At 36.2% G+C, this 18,454-nt stretch overlaps 1 protein-coding gene across 3 annotated transcripts in view; it reads right to left on the bottom strand.

The window, feature by feature from the left end:
• Nucleotides 1–18,454, bottom strand: part of PDE1C (phosphodiesterase 1C) — a 279,453-nt gene that overhangs the window by 74,734 nt on the left and 186,265 nt on the right. For all 3 annotated transcript variants that reach the window (XM_089917542.1, XM_089917543.1, XM_022583887.2), the window contains exons 8-11: nucleotides 15,560–15,660; nucleotides 12,911–13,039; nucleotides 5,470–5,571; nucleotides 3,656–3,776 (exon numbers count right to left, since the gene is read on the bottom strand). In XM_089917542.1, coding sequence (XP_089773668.1) covers nucleotides 3,656–3,776; nucleotides 5,470–5,571; nucleotides 12,911–13,039; nucleotides 15,560–15,660 — 453 coding nt within the window. The remainder of the gene's footprint in view (nucleotides 1–3,655; nucleotides 3,777–5,469; nucleotides 5,572–12,910; nucleotides 13,040–15,559; nucleotides 15,661–18,454) is intronic.

Genomic DNA, 18,454 nt, shown 5'->3' with positions numbered 1-18,454 from the left:
AAGGAACAGACTACAAGAATTAAGCAAGTTACAATGATGTGTTGGGGAAGCAGCAAGAGGACGTAGAAGTTTACTATTGCAGGGAGGCAATAGATACTATCTAAATAAATAGAGGATGTCAAGTTTTCATTATCACGTTAGCCACTAGAACATAATATAAAACTTTCAAGTCATCAGAAGAAATAAAAACATAACAAAGCAGAAGGTACCACCAATATAGTGAAAGATTTAAAAAGAAGCCACAAAAACAGAAATCATAATATAAAATATGACAGCACCTAAGAGCAAAGATGCCTGTCATTTCAATAGATGTTAATATGGCTGGTTTCAAATAATAAAAGAATCTTAGATTGACTCATAGAAAAACCTCAATTATATACAGTGTTTAAAAGACACACCCAAATCAAAGTGTCTCTGAAAAGGTTAGTGTAGAAAGTTGTGCAAAGACAAGAGTCTCTTCTTAAAATGAGCCGAATTTGAATTCTAGGTAAAAGCATTAGATAAGACAAAGAAGCGGGCTTTATAATGATAAAGGTACAGTAAACTATGAAAATCTAACAGTTATGAATATCCAAGATCACAAATAACACAGAATCAACATGCATGAAGCAAAAACTATACCACATAGAAAATGAAAATAATAGAAACACCTGTCAGCCCATGATAGATCAAAATTTTTAAAATAATATATAAAATACCTAAATGACATAATTAATAAGGTGGATGTGCTTGGTGTTCTTTGAATTTTATACCCTGTAAGTAGAAAATAAACCTACTTTTCAAGAGCCATGAACATTCACAAAAATTGATTATAAATAGGTGACAAACGAGTTTCACAGTAAGATCCAAACAATGGAAACAATCCTTTGATCAAATTTCAATAAGCCACAAATTAACTGCAAAAGTAGAAAGCAAAGGAAACTACCACTGGAAAATTACATAAACAAAAATCTCCATCTGAAGCAACTTTTGGGCAAAAGAGAAATCAAAACCCAAATTACAGAATATTTAGAAAAGAAGGATTGTGAACACCTGCATATTAGAACCTACGAGATTCATGATAACACAAACTCCTAGCCTTATATTTTCTAATATCAAACAGGCAGAACGAAAATAATTGAATTGAGCATCCAACTCAGGGAATTAGCAAAAGAACAAAATAAACTCAAGCAGAAGAAATGAATTAATAAAAATGAAAACAGTGACTGACATCATAAAATAAAAAAGATTAGCTAAAGATTAGCAAATAATCAAATGATTAGCTAATTTCATACAGAAGAAAGGAAAAAGACACTGATATAGGAAATAAAAGCGGGGAAACAACCACAAGCACAGAGGAAATTAGAAGAATTATAGGAGATGTTTGAAAAATATACAGCAATACTAAGGAAATGAATCTCAAAATGTATTCACCAAAGAGGCAAACTTATACTTCCTTAAAGTCAATATTTCATTGTAAAAGACTTGAGGCAGTGGCTTGGATTTTGTAAAAAATGGTTGTAAAACTGAAGATGTAACTTACTCTTTTAGCAAAGCATAGAAGGTCTGGTCTATCAGCACTGAGGCTATATGCCCTTATTCTGAAATATAACCCAATTTCTAAATGTAATTTTTTCAACGATTCTACAGTCCCATTGAGATTTCCCATTTGAACTGTCCAATTTAAAATCTATAGTTAAGAACTCAGGCAACATTTCTCCTACGTGGGTTACTTACCATGGCTTATGGCATCTGGGTTAAAACATTAAGTCAATAAAAATAATTTACTGAATCATAATTGCTAAAAAATAGTTCCAGTCCAGTGAGATAACATTCCATTCCCAATTGGCAAGAAATTCAATATGCTTATTTTCACATTGCCTCTGGTACATTTTCTTTCAATTCAAGCTTATGTTTGTGCAAACAAGCTTTCCTTTAATGGGAAAAAATGTTCACATATTTAAGTAATTTCTCATATTCACTCTCTCACAATTAAAAAAAGGAATCACTTCAATACCTCAAACTTATATGAGTTAGTGATGATTCACCTCTGGCTATAGGTTAAATATTCCTAGTTATAGGGAGTATTATTACAAAAGCAATAATCAAAAAAAGCATATGATAAGAGAAGTGGAGATTTGGAGAAAATTCTTTCATTAATATTAGAAAAGTAACCTCTGGAAAAATGGCTCAAAATTAGCACTCGATTAAGGATGATTTTGCAGTCATTCTTGTATATACAGCATGGCCACACGTGTGCAGCTCTAGTTCCTCTCACGCCCTTCGGTTCCCCTTGAGAACTACTCTGTGAGGCCAAGCAATGACCATGTAAGGGAAACAGCCATATGCTGAATAAGGTACCTGCTGGCGTATTCATAGAACAGCTTAAGGGGGCACACGTGTGTGCACGTGTTGATGTGCACCCTTGGACAGAATGAAGGAATTGTAGAACATTTAATGTGGGAAGGACACTAAGGAAAAAATCTGGTTCAACCTTCCTTTAAATCCTCCCACCTTCCAAAAGACAAATCACAGATGAGGCCACTGGGAACCAGAGGAGTGATTTCATTAGTTCCAGACCACAAACCCGCTGGAATAAAAATTCCAATAAAGGGCCTTCTGAACTTTGCCTAATATGCTGTTAACTCTAGTCCCACTTTGTTACTGGATATTGTGTGCAGCTTCAGAAGGAAAAAAACAAACACAGAAATGCCTTCTATAATTTCTCCATTCAAACTAGAATCATAAGAAAAAGAGTAATCATAAGAGTAATTTGCTTCCAAAAATCTGAGTAACCAGTGAAAGAGTATATGTCTTGTCAGTTTAGAGGACAAAGTTGAGACTGGTGTTAATATGTAGTGTTTTATGGAATCTTAGAGGTCTCTGAATCCGTACTGTAACCGCCCTCAGTAAATTCACAAGAGTTAATGAATTAACTGCATTAAATCAGGTCCCATAATCTACACGTCGTCTTGCCTTCAACCTCAGGACCTCACATCTCAAAGCAGATATAATGGCAGCTCTTCCTGAGATGAGCTTAGCACACATGTCTGGGTTTGAGAAGACAGCAGTCTTGGGCTATGCATTTATTTACCTTTTTATTTCTCTACTTCTATGCACCTTTTTTTTGAAAAAATTCAAAGCAATGTATCCTCATTAAAGACTCTCACTATTCTTGTAGAAAACACAACCCTGTGTCTTAGGATGTACTAAGTTTAAATATAATTGGAACAGTAGCTTCTAGTGATTTCTTGACCTCAAATTGCCCCACCCGGCTTTGGAACTTGACAACATGGGTTTGTCTGCTAGAAAGGAACAATCCAGCCAATTATAACAGAGAAGCGAGTTAAAGCGACTGCCATTTGGTCATTCACCCCCTCAAAAAGTAAAAGCGTTCATCAGCTGACATTTTGACAAAAGACTGCCACAAGGAAATGCATTTTTTTTTTTTTTTTTTGCATAGGATAGAAATACCATAACAGTCCGAGAATCAGAATTTAGGTGAGATTCAAATATCACATGACCAGAAGACCAAAAACAAAAAGCTGTGAACCCTCCCTCCACAAAGATGACTGTAATTGCAATAGTCTTTATCACAATGTTGCTGAAATATAAAATTCAGGATATGTCCATGGATGACAGCAGTGGGGGCGTGGTTAGCAGAGCAACAAGGTACCTGTCTGAAGAACTCCTCCAGGAGTGACATTGTCCAGCGATGGTGGAGCTCCCAGGCTTTTGCTGGATGGCTAATGTCTGCCGTGTGCAACATCAGGGATAATGCTTTCGGCTTTTCAATTCTGTAAACCCAAAGGATCCAAACACATGATGACCAACTTACAGAACCTCAATAAGAGTTTTTAACAAATCACCATTTTTTAAAATCCCTCCCAGAACACTCTTTGACATAAATCATAGCAAGATCTTTTTTGATCCACCTCCTTGAGTTATGGAAATAAAAACAAAAATAAACAAATGGGACCTAATGAAACTTAAAAGCTTTTGCACAGCAAAGGAAACCATAAACAAGACGAAAAGACAACCCTCAGAATGGGAGAAAATATTTGTGAATGAATCAATGGACAAAGGATTAATCTCCAAAATATATAAACAGCTCATGCAGCTCAATATTAAAACAACAAACAACCCAGTCCAAAAATGGGCAGAAGACCTAAATAGACATTTCTCCAAAGAAGACATACAGATGGCCAAGAGGCACATGAAAAGCTGCTCAACATCACTAATTGTTAGAGAAATGCAAATCAAAACTATAATGAGGTATCACCTCACATCAGTTAGAATGGGCATTATCAGAAAATCTACAAACAACAAATGCTGGAGAGGGTGTGGAGAAAAGGGAACCCTCTTGCACTGTTGGTGGGAATGTAAATTGATACAGCCACTATGGAGAACAGTACGGAGGTTCCTTAAAAAACTAAAAATAGAGCTACCATACTGGGTATATATATCCCACTACTGGGCATATACCCAGAGAAAACCATAATTCAAAAAGACACATGCACCCCAATGTTCACTGCAGCACTATTTACAATAGCCAGGTCATGGAAGCAACCTAAATGCCCATCGACAGACGAATGGATAAAGAAGATGTGGCACATATATACAATGGAATATTACTCGGCCATAAAAAGGAATGAAATTGGGTCATCTGTAGAGACGTGGATGGATCTAGAGATTGTCACACAGAGTGAAGTAAGTCAGAAAGAGAAAAACAAATATCATATATTAACGCATGTATGTGGAACCTAGAAAAAAGGTACAGATGAACCAGTTTGCAGGGCAGAAATAGAGACACAGATGTAGAGAACAAACGTATGGACACCAAGGGGGGGAAAGCCGTGGGGGGTGGTGGTGGTGGTGGGATGAATTGGGTGATTGGGATTGACATGTATACACTGATGTGTGTAAAATCGATGACTAATAAGAACCTGCTGTATAAAACGTAAATAAAATAAAATTAAAAATTAAAAAAAAAAAATAAAAACATAAAATCCCTTCCGTTCTCCCATCTCAAACCCCACTGCAGCTGAACTAGGGGAAAACCATCAATTCATCCTACAACTGGGATTTTCATCAGCAAGGTCTCCGTGTTTATTGAACTGGACACCTCAGAAACTAAACCGTTTCTGGAATGACTGCCATCATTAAAAAGACAACAAGAATCCAAGAGTCACTCACTGACCTTTATTTGTTGCCTCTGCATTGAGTGGATCTTCCAAAATTTCGTTTCTGACGGAAATATTTTAAATTCTAATTGGGGCAAATTGTTACTGGGGCAAATTGTTATTTCAACCCTAATGAGAATATATCTTTGATAGGTACAATTTTCATGCTTTCTCCTCCAAGCATCATTATTTTATGAGATCACTCAATAAAGTCATATTGAAGGAGATAAAATTTAAAGGTACAGTGACATGGACAAAGACAAGGTCAAACACCTATGAAAACACATGATGTCACAGGCCCACTCACGCTTCTGGCTGCTGCAGAGCAGTCTTCATTGCTTTGATTTGCTGGAAATGACAGGACATATCCGTAGCCATCACCATCTCAATTACCAAGGTCCGAAACTCCCTTTCAGGGACACCCCACGGAGAAAAAAGGATAGAAGTAAAAAATGGAAAGAAAAATTAGTTTATTCTTTGCCATTTCTAACCAAAATCAGTTAATTGGTTGTGACATTTCGAATCTAACTTGAGTCTTTTAGGCGGACTTTTTTATGAGGAATAAAGGAAGCTTAAAGATTAAGGATATCATTTATTAGGAATATAATATGTGGAATGCACATATCATTTGGAAAATTAACTCACAGGAAAAATTCCAAAGAATCTTAAAGTGTAGTAAAGCATTCCTTTCTCTAAGAATTCAAGTTTTAAGAAAAAATTAATTTGAAATTAATCCTAGGAGGGGGACTGATAATCCATAGTACATGTTGGATATAGGTATTTCACTTTTTTTAATAGACTTTTTTAGAGCAGTTTTAGGTTTACAGAAAAATTGAGAAGATAGTATAGAGAGCTCCCATATACGCTCTCCCCTACTGCAGTTTCCCTCAATATTAACCTCTTACGTTAATGCGGTACATGTGTTACAAATGATAACCAATATCGATACCTTACATTCACTCCAGTCCATAGTTTACCTGAGGGTCCACTCTCATGTTGCACAGTTCTCTGAGGTTTGGCAAATGCATACTTGCATGTTCCCATCATTAACAGTATCAGACAGAATAGTTTCAACACCCTAAAATCCCCTGTGCTCCACCTATTCATTCCTCTTGCTCCTGAACCCCTGCCAAACACTGATCTTTTTATTCTCTCTAAGAACTTTATTAAAGTAGAATCCGCATAGAATAAACTGCTTCCCTAAAAGTTGCACATTTCAATTAGTTTTAACAGTTGAGTAAAACTTTTGGAAGGACCACCACAGTCGTGGTTCTGAACATTTCCATCGCCCTCAAACCTCTTTGCAGCTCACCTCTTCCTCTACCCACAGGCCCCAGGCAACGTTTGATCTGCTTTATGTCTAGATAGTTTGCTTTATGTCTTTCTGGTTTTATTATATATGTGTGTGTGTATGTACTCATACATATATATAACTAGAAAATGCAAACTAGAGAGGCATAAAGCAGATATATGTGCATGTGTATATACACATATATGTAGAGTACATAGGTACATGCACATATATATTAAACTAGACACTAGGTATACACACTTATATGTATCTGCCTATGCACGCGCGCACACACACACACACACACACACACATAAAATACAAAATGTACTCTTATTCTTCTAGCCTTCTTTACTCAGCATAATGATTTGCAATTCATCCACATAGTTGTTCATCAACAGTTCATTTGTTTTTACTACTGAATGGTATTCCATCATACGAGGACACCACTATTAATTTATCCATTCACCAGCTGATGGACATTTGGGTTATTCGATTCTAGTTTGGAGCCCTTATGAATATGTTGTACAATATAGTCTTGTAGCTTATTTATTTTATACATAGTAGCTTGTACTTCTTAATCTCCTACCTCTATCATATAAGTGATATCATACAGTATTTGTCTTTCTCTGTCTGACTTATTTCACTACACATAAGACCCTCCAGGTCCATCCATGTTGTCACAAGTGGCAAGATTTCATTCTTTTTTTATGTCTGAGCAGTATTATATACATATACCACATCTTCTTTATCCATTTGTCTGTTGATACACACTTAAGTTGCTTCCGTATTTTGGCTATTATAAATAATGTTGCTATGAACATTGGGAAGAATGTATCTTTTCTAATTAGTGTTTTCATTTTCTTTGGATATATATACAGGAGTGGAATTGCTGGGTCATATGGTAATTCTATTTTTAGTTTTTTGAGGAACCTCCATACAGTGTTCCACAGTGGCAGTGCCGATTTACATTCCCACAAACAGTGTACAAAGATTCCCTTTCTCCACATCCTCCCCAAGATTTGTTATTTGTGGTCTTTTTGATGATGGCCATTCTGACAGGTGTGAGGTGATATCTCATTGTGGTTTTGACTTGCATCTCTGATGATTAGCGATGTTGAGCATCTTTCCATATGCTTGCTGGCCATCTGTATGTCTTCTCTGCAAAAATGTCTATTCACGGACCTTACCCTTTTTAAACTTGAGTTGTCTGTGTTCTTCTTATTGAGCAGTAGATGTACACTATACATTCTGGATACAAATCATATGTAAGATATATGAGTTGTGAATAACTTCTGCTTCCTATCTTGCTTTTTTTTTTAACAGTGTCTTTCAAAGAGCAAAAGTTTTAAATTTTAATATAATTTTTAAAAATTTCATTGGAGTATATTGATTTACAATGTTGTGTTAGTTTCAGGTGTACAGCAAAGTGATTCAGTTATACTTATTCATATATTCATTCTTTTTCAGATTCTTTACCCATATAGGTTACTGCAGAATATTGAGTAGAGTTCCCTGTGCTATACAGCAGGTCCTTGTTGGTTATCTATTTTATATATAATAGTGTCTGTATGTTAATCTAAATTTTAATACAATTTTTTTAATGCTTCATGCTTTTTGGGGTCCTATCTGAGAAACCTCCAACTACCCCAAGGACTTTGTTTTCCTCTGGAAGTCTTACCATTTTAATCTTTTATATTTGATCTATGATCAATTTCAAGGTAAATTTTTAGTATGGCGTGAGGTAATACTCAAACTTTTTTTCATATTGATATCCATTTGTTCCAACACCACTTGTTGAAAAGCTTTTCCTTTCCCCATTGAATGCCTTGGATGGAGATACAGATATAGATATATAGATATATATCTATACACACACACACACACACACACACACAGACTAGCAGCAAACCATTGGAAAATAAATAAAATAAATATAAAACACTTAGTAGTAACTTTAAAAAGTAAGTGTAACTCCTGTTCACTGAAAACTACAGAACACTGCTGATTAAAGAGGACCTAAATAAATTAAGCGAAATACTGTCATCATGTAGCTCTTTAGCATTTCTTAAAATGCAGCTCTGTTGGTGACAAATTTCTGCAGTTTTCCATCATCTGAAAATAATGTCATGTCATCTTCACTTTTAAAGGATACTTTCATGGGACATAGCATTCTGTGCCAACTTTTTTGTTGTTGTGTCTTTTAACACTTTAAAGACATTATTCCCTTGCCTTCTGGCCTCCATGGTTTCTGATGAAAAGTCCAAAGTCAATCAAATTGTTCCCTTGAATGTAATGTGTCGTTTTTCTCTAATTTTATCTTTGACTCTTAGCAGTCTGACTATAATATGCATGCAGGTCTGTTTTTCTTTGAATTTATCCTGTTTAAGTTTGCTGAGTTTCTTGAATCTATAAATTTATCTCATTCACCATGTTTGGAAAGTTTTCAGCCATTATTTCTTCAAACATTTTTTGTGTCTCATTCTCTCTCTCTCTCTCTCTCCTGTCTTTCTGAGACTGTAGTTGTCCCTATGTTTGACCACCTGAAAGTGTCCCATAGGTCCCTAAAACTGCTCATTTTTTAAAATCTTTTTTTTCTCCTACTTCTTCAATATGGATAATTTGGATCGATCTTTTCAAGCTCACTGAATTCTTTCTTCTGTCCTCTCCAACTTGCTACTAAGCCAATACAGTGAATTTTCAATATAGATATTTTACTTTTTCAGTTCTAAGATTTCTGTGTGCTCTTCCTTATATTGTCAGTTCACTGGTTAAATTTTACTGTATTTTATTTATTACAAGCATATTTTCCTTTACCTCACTGAGCATAAATATAATAAATGCTTTAAAAGTTCTTGTCTGATAATTCCAACAATAGTTCATCTTGGAGATTGCATCTGTTGATTGTCTTTTCCCTTGCAAACAAGTCACATTTTCCTGCTCTTTGTATTGTCATTGAGACTGTCGCAGAATTTAAGTTTTCCCTTATTTGGCAATCTCTTTTATGGAGTTCTAATTCACTTGCTAGCAGCTCTGGTAGTTCCTACACTGGTTTCTCTAGCCAGAAACATAGTGGAGGTTTTTGTATAAATATAGCTTTATCCATCTAGTGTTGCCTTGACTGAGACTGCCTTCAGAGTAAAGACACAAAACGTCATACTCACCTCATCCTGTCAGATTCTCCAAATGTTAACACATCTCCAAAATTTGTGTGATTTTGTTTACTCTCTACAGCTCTCACGTCATTGGAGGTTGTGCTTATTTGTGTCTTTGTATTTTGTCCATAGTTTATGGCTTTATTTGCAGGAGAATTGCTTTATCAGTAGCTGATTTGGCCTGCCCAAAGTGGAATTCCATATTTTTCCACTTTGAAATGCAGTAAATACCTGGTAATACATTCATTTATAAAGGTCCTAAAAGTCTAATGCACTTATGTATCTAAATAGAATCTATCAGATATTAAATTGCTTTCCTAGAAAGACATAGGATACTAAACATATGTTGTCTTTGGGTTGATGGGCTTAACTGAGAGCCCTTAATAATAAGTTAATATTTTATTTGTGAGATAATACCACTGTCTTAGAGCAATGTATCTCAACATTAATAAAATATGATAAAATAATAAAATAATATTTTAAAAACTGTCCTTAAATGAAAATATAATAGAACACTAAATCTATGTAACTTAAGCTACATCAACTACAATCTTTTCTTAACCTACAGAATCCTCAAAAACAGGAGTAGCAAAAAAGCATGGCGCTATGGGCTATAATTATAAAGTTTCCACTGAATCAGAATGTTCCTGTACCTGAGATGTTCCATGATTCTAAATCAATTACATTTCACTCTCTCTTTGAGATAGTAAAGATAGTGCTGAATAAAAAACACAAACATATAAGGCTAGTACATAAACAGATTTCATTAAACTATATTTTTCAAGTAACTAGTTTGACTTTTTTAATATTAAATTCACTTAAGTTTTGCTGGATCACTCAGTTTTACAACTTGCTTTGGTCAGAGGTAGTATTCAAATTATTCAAACTAGTACTTCACAAATACCCACCAATAAGAATGCAGAGCTAATGATACATAATTAGGATGGTTGCACTGGTGAATATCAGTGTATTCCAGTGTGAACTGATATACTCTGGTCTGTTGCAATGATTCGGGGTTTAGATATTGCCGAAACCAGCCTCACTAACACAGTAGCAGACTGAACGAGGCTTATGATCATAGCAGAGTGGAAACACAAGTAATCTAAGCTAAATTTTGACAAATGTATAGTTAAGCAGAAATAGAAAACCCTTAACAAAAATACAGATAACAGAGGTTGCATATCTATGCTTTCAAAATAGATTAAGAGGCAATTATGCCCATCCAGCCATAAATCCCATGTGCTCACAAATCCCACAGGCCAGCAATATTAGTGCATTACCTGAAAGCAATTTGACAAAGTTCAACAGGAGCCTTAAAACAACAAACATTCTTTGATCCATTAATTCTACACATAAAAATACATTAAAGAGATGTTCATTACAGGATTCTTTATAATAACCAAAACACACGAACACACCCATACTCACACACTCAAAAGTAATTATGGGACTTCCATAGATGGAGTATTATACAGCCATTTAATAACATATTTTAATTACCATGGGACAGTGGCCATGAGAACATACCACACAGACCACCAACTATAGGAATTTAATTGGCTATGGGCCTCAGCTACTATATTCTGAAAACTATTGCCATTTTTGCCCAAGGCTATGCTTCCCATGGGTTGCTCCAAGCCAATGACTGAGGGCATCCCTTCCTGGGAGACATGGGACTCCTCTGATGGCCGACTTTGTCTCAAGAATTTCTTGACAGCCTTGCTGAACATTTTTTAGGATGCACGGAGATCTAGGATGCTTCTACCCAATTTTCCCTCTCTCTCTCCTTCCTCTGGGATCAAAGGGATATATCTGAATATGTGTAAAGCTGTTCTCTGCCATATTCAAATCTTTTATTATACTTTTACAAACATTTAAATTGGATAGAGGGCTCCTTTTTCTACAAGATTTGCATTGATTAACTGAAATGCTCTGCATTTTTTAGATGCTGCTTAAATCTAACATTTTCCAACAAAATTCAAGCCAAATATTCCTCTCTGTTTTAATGAACTAGAGTTGCATGGAAACTAATAGCCAACTCTTACTGAAAATCAGTTTCAGATTTGTTGTTCAGAATGGCTTATTTCTCTGAATCCTTGCATAATGGTACAGAGATACTCAATAAACAGCTGATCATTTAATTAAAATATAAGTATTATTTGCATCACAGTAGATTCAGAAGTTTTTAAGCATTTAAGTGATTTTGCCTACAAGCTTTGAAACACCTTCACCTATATTACGGATCTGCAGGCTACAAGGATCTGTGTCACAAACTGTGCTAAGCATTTTAAATGGATTATATCATGTATTATTACCCTATATATCCTATATTACATCATGTATTATTACCCTATATATCCTATATTACATCATGTATTATTACCCTATATATCCTATATTATATCATGTATTATTACCCTATATATCCTATATTATATCATGTATTATTACCCTATATATCCTATATTACATCATGTATTATTACCCTATATATCCTATATTATATCATGTATTATTACCCTATATATCCTATATTACATCATGTATTATTACCCTATATATCCTATATTATATCATGTATTATTACCCTATATATCCTATATTATATCATGTATTATTACCCTATATATCCTATATTATATCATGTATTATTACCCTATATATCCTATATTATATCATGTATTATTACCCTATATATCCTATATTATATCATGTATTATTACCCTATATATCCTATATTACATCATGTATTATTACCCTATATATCCTATATTATGTCATGTATTATTACCCTAACCAAATTACAAGCTAAATGTTATCTATTTTCTAGAAATTAAATTTTAAAAAGGTGTAAAGGGGTTGAGTAACTTCCTAAATATCATACAGCTAGTAAATGACTGTGTTCACATTCAAACTCAGGTCTGCCCAAATTCAAAGACACATAGTGCCACCTAGGCGACAGAATTAAGTGCCCATGATTATTTTAAAGCGTCAATTTCCTTAGCAAATTTTGAAAGATTTAAGAAGTCCAATCCAATATAAGGTGAAAAAAAAGTTAATTGATGAAATTTAGGTTTAAGAAGGTAAGATAAAAAGAACACAAGTTTCCTAAGGTAACCAACAGCAAATATTCCCAAGGTGCCTACAATATATTTGAGTATCTGTGTCAAGCAAGAGAAGAGAGAGAAAGAAACAGCAACAACAATTTCAAACAGAGTATTATTTCTTCAATAGATGCATGCTCCGTCCATCCTCACGGCTCCTTTCCTAGCCTCCTAATCTCTCTCTTAGCTCCTCCTTACCTCCAGTCATCCTTTGAGAGGTTAATCAAAATATTCATTTCCTCATCCTCCTGTAGAAGGCGATAGGCTGCACTTAAATGGTGATTTTCCAAAACAGACCTATCGTTGTACAGAATCGCTGGGTCAGACCTGAGAGGAAAGCCAAGCAAAATAATTTAGGATGTTGAACAGCTGAGATTTTTCAGGTAACTCTCCTAAAGGTGGAATACACCATCTCTTTATCCTATTTTAGCATTTAACTTTGCCCCCATGCCATTTATATCGACCAAAAAGCTAACACCAACACTACAAATTATCAATAGATGTACGTAGAGTATTTTAATGTCAATATGTGGATGTTATTTCACATGTGATATCCAACTTGAGAACTCTCTAAAAACTATTCTGTAAGCAGGTCTCAACTACCTGCAGTAGTGGCAAAGGTGATTATTTTAAAAATGTGGGTCATGTCAAACGTCCTTATATTTTCTGGAATGACTTTTTATTTTTATTTTATTCAATGAGGGAATGTGTTTATATTTGTTTTAGTTGTAATTCTCTGAACACATACCACCTGGCAGGTACAGTTTTCAAGTTCTTCCGTTAGTGGCTTGACCTAAAAATTTTGCCATGCAGAAGCCATACATGGGAAATTGAGGAAGGGTTATATGACAATTGTTAGTCGCTTTCTCAAACAGCTGAATGACACCAAACATAGGGCAGTATACTATTTTAATATATTTAATTTAATGAAACCTTAGATCGTTAGAGCTTATTCATTTCTCATCAAGGAGGCTAAATCCCAGAGATATAAAGTGAGAGTTCACAGAGCCCCACAGTGGCTAAGTGGCAGCGTTGGGATGAAGGTAATGTCTTCTGACAGTTGAGCCATTTCTCCCCAAGATAACTTCCAACTGTCATCGGCCAAACTTTGGGATATATTTAGCATACCTTTAAAGTGTTAGGCTTAACAGTCTGTCCATCAAAGGGCAAAGAACCAGGTCACAGATTTAGTTTCCTAAACAGGGATCTCACAGGCTGAGATGCTTTGGATAAAATTCAGTTTAAAGAAGGCGAACGTTTAAATTTCACTCCAAAGCAAGCTCAACTGAACCCTCTGGCACTTTTCCATTCCAATGGACGGAACACAAACCCAGCAAATCCCGAGGTGAAGGATCTAATCTTATATCCGCTGAGTAAGTAAGGCACCAACTGATGTGTACTTTGTGACATTAAGCTATTTTCCAACTCCTGTAATTAAACCATTTTCCCCTGAGTCGTGACTACTTTTGACACTGGTCTCCAGCCAAGATCCATGTACAACTCTGTTCCAGCCACCTCTCTTCCTTCAGCAGGTGCTATTCACGGCTGTCTCTTCCTCAGAGCAAAGGTTCCACTGGCAAATATCCATTAAACAGAGATGCTCTGTGGAATCCCTGTATTCAAAGACCTTGCAACAGAACTACAGAAGGCTGCTTCACAGCAGCCAAAACTACTCTGTGAGGAAGGAGGAGGCAGAAGATGAAGCACGTGGCTTAGGTCCTTTTGTCCGCTTCCATTCTGCCGAAATCCCCTTCTGAGCAGAGATCAGACGATGTTGTCGATATCGTCTTCTTTCGTGTACCCCATAATTAAGTGCTGGCTTCGTTAAACAATGTATGGAATGACTTAACGAACATAAATTTATCTGGAGTGCGCCCCTGCTTTTTTCAAGTGAAATCAGCAAGTATTTATTTAGCCTTAAACTCTCAACCCTCCCCATTATATTCTTTCTCTGTGTCTCACCACCTTTTTCCAATTCTAGCTTCTTTTGATTCCTACCTCAAGACCCAATTAATCCTACTGTCAGAGTCTCTCCAGTTCCACATCATTGTCTTAAGAGAAGCGAAGTTCTTAGACCCGGAGAAGGCAGATAAGGTTTCATCCTAAATGGAAATGACAGCTGACTGTACTGCTTGCCTGGAATTCTGTGCTGAGAGGAATACTAAGGATAAATCTGCAGTTCGTTAAGAAAAAAAATACCAAAATCAATTAGTGATGCCTGTTACAGTCAAGAGGTTCAGAGGCAGGCAATTGGACCTGTATTTAATACCCCCACAGAGGTTTGTGTCTACCTGTGAAGTTCCTTACGGAGGGTGCAAAGCAGCCTACATGAGACAACCTAGCTCCCCAAGCCCTGTGCAAGGGAGTAACATATGCACTGAACAGAGCAGAGATGAAATCAGGGAGGATGAGAAGAGCATCACCAGAATTCCAGAGGTAAGATGGTAAGATGGCTCTGCCATTGTTAATGTCAACAGACTCACTCCAATCCTTGCCCGTCCTCAGTGATTTAGTCTACATGGTATCTGCACCTTTATGGAAACTGTTCCACCTCCTATTAGAAATGGGTAGAGTATGCATAGTACATACATACATAAATAGCTAGCATTATAATAGAGAAGAAAAGGATATCCATATTTAATATGAATAACATAGGAGAATTAGGAGCAAATGGCTTCTTTAAGTTTTGATTGAAGCTGACGGGGCTAATCTCTTGTTTATAATTTCAGTTTTTCAGAAACTCAAAATAGAGCCACCACGCAAAAGAAAGGTGACTGCACCCCTCTGACTTCGACACTCTATCCCTGCCCCCTCTCGCCTCTTCTCCAAAGGTTTCAACATCCTCACCGGGTCTGAATGTGGAAATTGTTGGTGGTTCCGGTGTGCTCATAGTCATGGATGGCAGCTGAGAAGATTATAGCAAAGATCTCCAGCTCTGTCAGCCAGTTCTGAAAGGGAGATTACAGAGCAATCAGATAATCTGTCTCCTTCTCAAAGTCTTCAGCTTGCTGACAACACACCCACATTGCTGCCTTTCCTCTCTGCAGCTGGCAAGCTATTGCCAAACACACATTTTCTGACAGACAGAAATGGGGTTTTTTCCTTCTGTAGGGAGATTGGAGGATGTGTGATTTGAAAACAGCATGCCCAGCACCGTTGAAAGAGCTAACCAGTAGTTTTTATTTTATTTTTTCAAAGAAGCAAAAAACAATGAACATGAAAACTTTAACAGCCCTCACTGCATCCTCTCCCAAATTCCAAATGAAGTTTCTAAGTAGAGAAAAAAAAAGAATTTGCTTCAACACAATACCAAAAACTAAGAGTAACAGAAAACCTAATGCCTATCCACTAGAAGGAGAATAGGTAGAGACAGATGGAAAGATAACATCTGGTCTTCTGCCTTGTGCAAGCTGATGTTTGAAGAGACCTGTCCCCATCCACATCACCAAAACTGGCTGTAGCTCAGTGGTCCTCAAATTGTGTTCCCTGGAACCGCAGTGTTAGTTATCACCTGAAAAGTTGTTAGAAATGCAAAACCCCACTCCAGTCCCACTGGATCAGAAACTGTGGGTTGCAGCACACAAGTCTGTGTTTTACCAAGCCATCCAGATAATTCTGATACACGCTGGAGTTTGAGAACCACGGCTGTGTTTGAAGCTCCCTCAATCGACTTCCATTTCAGAGACTCTATGGATTCATTGATGCCTCCCCTCCCTTCTGTAAACCACACTGCTCAATGCCCACAGGATGGAGCTTCCACACTCTCACCTCACCCTTTGGTATCCCTGCTTACTTTTGTACTAGTTGAGTTAATGATTCCAAGTTTCAGTGTGGTTTATCCCAAACCCAATTTTAACAAACTGCAGTTATTATTATAATTATGTAATAAAATATAACCTAAACCAATAAAATGTGAATACAAAAAGTTATGTCCATAGAAGTTCAATGCTTTGCACAGTCACTAAAAGAACTGGTATCATAATAGGTGTGACAACTGGGAAACAGTAGAAAACAATTATAAAAATTTAGGGAGATTCTGCACTCAGTTTTCTTCATGAGAATCTTTAAGTTCCCATTTCCTCTTAAAGAAATGAAACTAGAAGTCTTAGACAGGAGCAGGGGTAATGCAAGACAAACATGGGTGCCTAAATTGGAAGAATTCAGGAAGCAGCCTGGGTACTGAATTAAAGATTAGTGAATAAAATATATTTATTTGATTTAAGTTAACAAAATGATTTAAAAATGAACAGGTCAATTTTTAATAATTCTCACTTTAACTTTTTTCCAATTATTACTAATTTTCATCTTCATCTAAGAAACTTACTGAAATTATTACCTTCTTTGAAGATGGCTAAGGGAAAAATAAATAAACTACATACAACCTATGAAAAAAAGACTTCAGAGTTAAGGAAAGAATGAGCACAGAAATAACTCAGGAAGAAAACTACATTTAAAAAAGTGATTTCCATTCTGAGAACGCCTCTGTGCCATTGCCTCAAAGTGGAGTGGCTACTGCAGATGGGAAGCCAGAACCCACTTCTGTCAGTTGATAGCTTGTTTTGGGAGCCAGTTGACTTTGGAGGATTTGTATTTCAAATTCTATAAACAAGTATTTCTGACCGTCTCTCACTAAAGGACAACCCAGACTACCTTGTTTTTCTTCTGGGTTATCAAGTGCTACAGTCAAAACTAAATGTTGGGGGAAGGGACCAATAGTGTCTAAAAGTTGTAGATGTCTTCCCACTCTAGGCAAGGAAGAGAGATAGGTGATTCCTGTCAGAGCTGCTGGGATTGAGAGTATTTGGCACTGTGCTTACTTAAGGGGAGAGAGATTTGTGTAATGCTATTTCCCAAGTCTTGGGATATTGATGGACCCAATGGCTGGATAACTCTGTCTAGCAGCCTGTGTTTTAGCCTTTCCTCACCTCTCACCTAATTGGGTAATCTGAAGCCCCTCCCCTCAATGAACTCTGACCTATAGCCTCTGAGAAAATAGCTCACAGGACTGGGCCCTCCCTAACCATCCATCTTACTTCTTACCTATGTAAATTTCTGTAGTGGCTATCTTATGTAAGATACAATAGAAAAATTATTGTACATAGCTTCTATTAAGTGTTAAAACGTTATGAAAATGTAAAACAAAAACAAGCAAACAAAAAAGATTTCTAGCAGAATCTAGCATGAAATGTCAGGAAACGTTTTGGAATCCTTGATAATATGTCACAAAATACAAACTGATGTATTACTAGGAGCAGAAAGACACAAGGAGAAAACAGAATAAGATGAAAAAAATCAACAGAATTAAATTAAAAAGAGATGGGTAAATAAGTGCAGATTGCATGAAAAACTCTTCTGAAAGCAGCAAAGGGCATCATCCTCATCAGGGTTAACACTTATGGGAGCTCACTTTGTGTCGGCTTATTTATACATAGAAACTCATACAATATATACAATTCCATAAAGGTAGGTACTCTGTCATCCACATTTCATAGATGAGAAAACTGAGGCTGGGAGAGGTTCAGTAACTTACCCAAGGTCTCAGAGCTAGTCCTGAGACAAGCCACACCTTCTGACTCCAGAATTCTTACTTATAATTTTTAAGTCACGTTTCCTTTGGGTCATTGTTCATGTGTTTACTCAATTCTTCATAAAATTACATAGGTATGATTTTATATTACAAGTTTTCTTGATATTTTCCATTCATATGTACTTTTCTCATTTTGGCAATGTTTTGCTTTTCTT

Source organism: Delphinapterus leucas, chromosome 9, assembly GCF_059928025.1.
Source record: "Delphinapterus leucas isolate spDelLeu-1000000601 "Yukka" chromosome 9, BTC_Dleu_Yukka2, whole genome shotgun sequence".
NCBI lineage: Eukaryota > Metazoa > Chordata > Mammalia > Artiodactyla > Monodontidae > Delphinapterus > Delphinapterus leucas.
The sequence above is the reverse complement of the archived record's forward strand: the minus strand, read 5'-3'. Positions and strand labels throughout refer to the sequence as shown.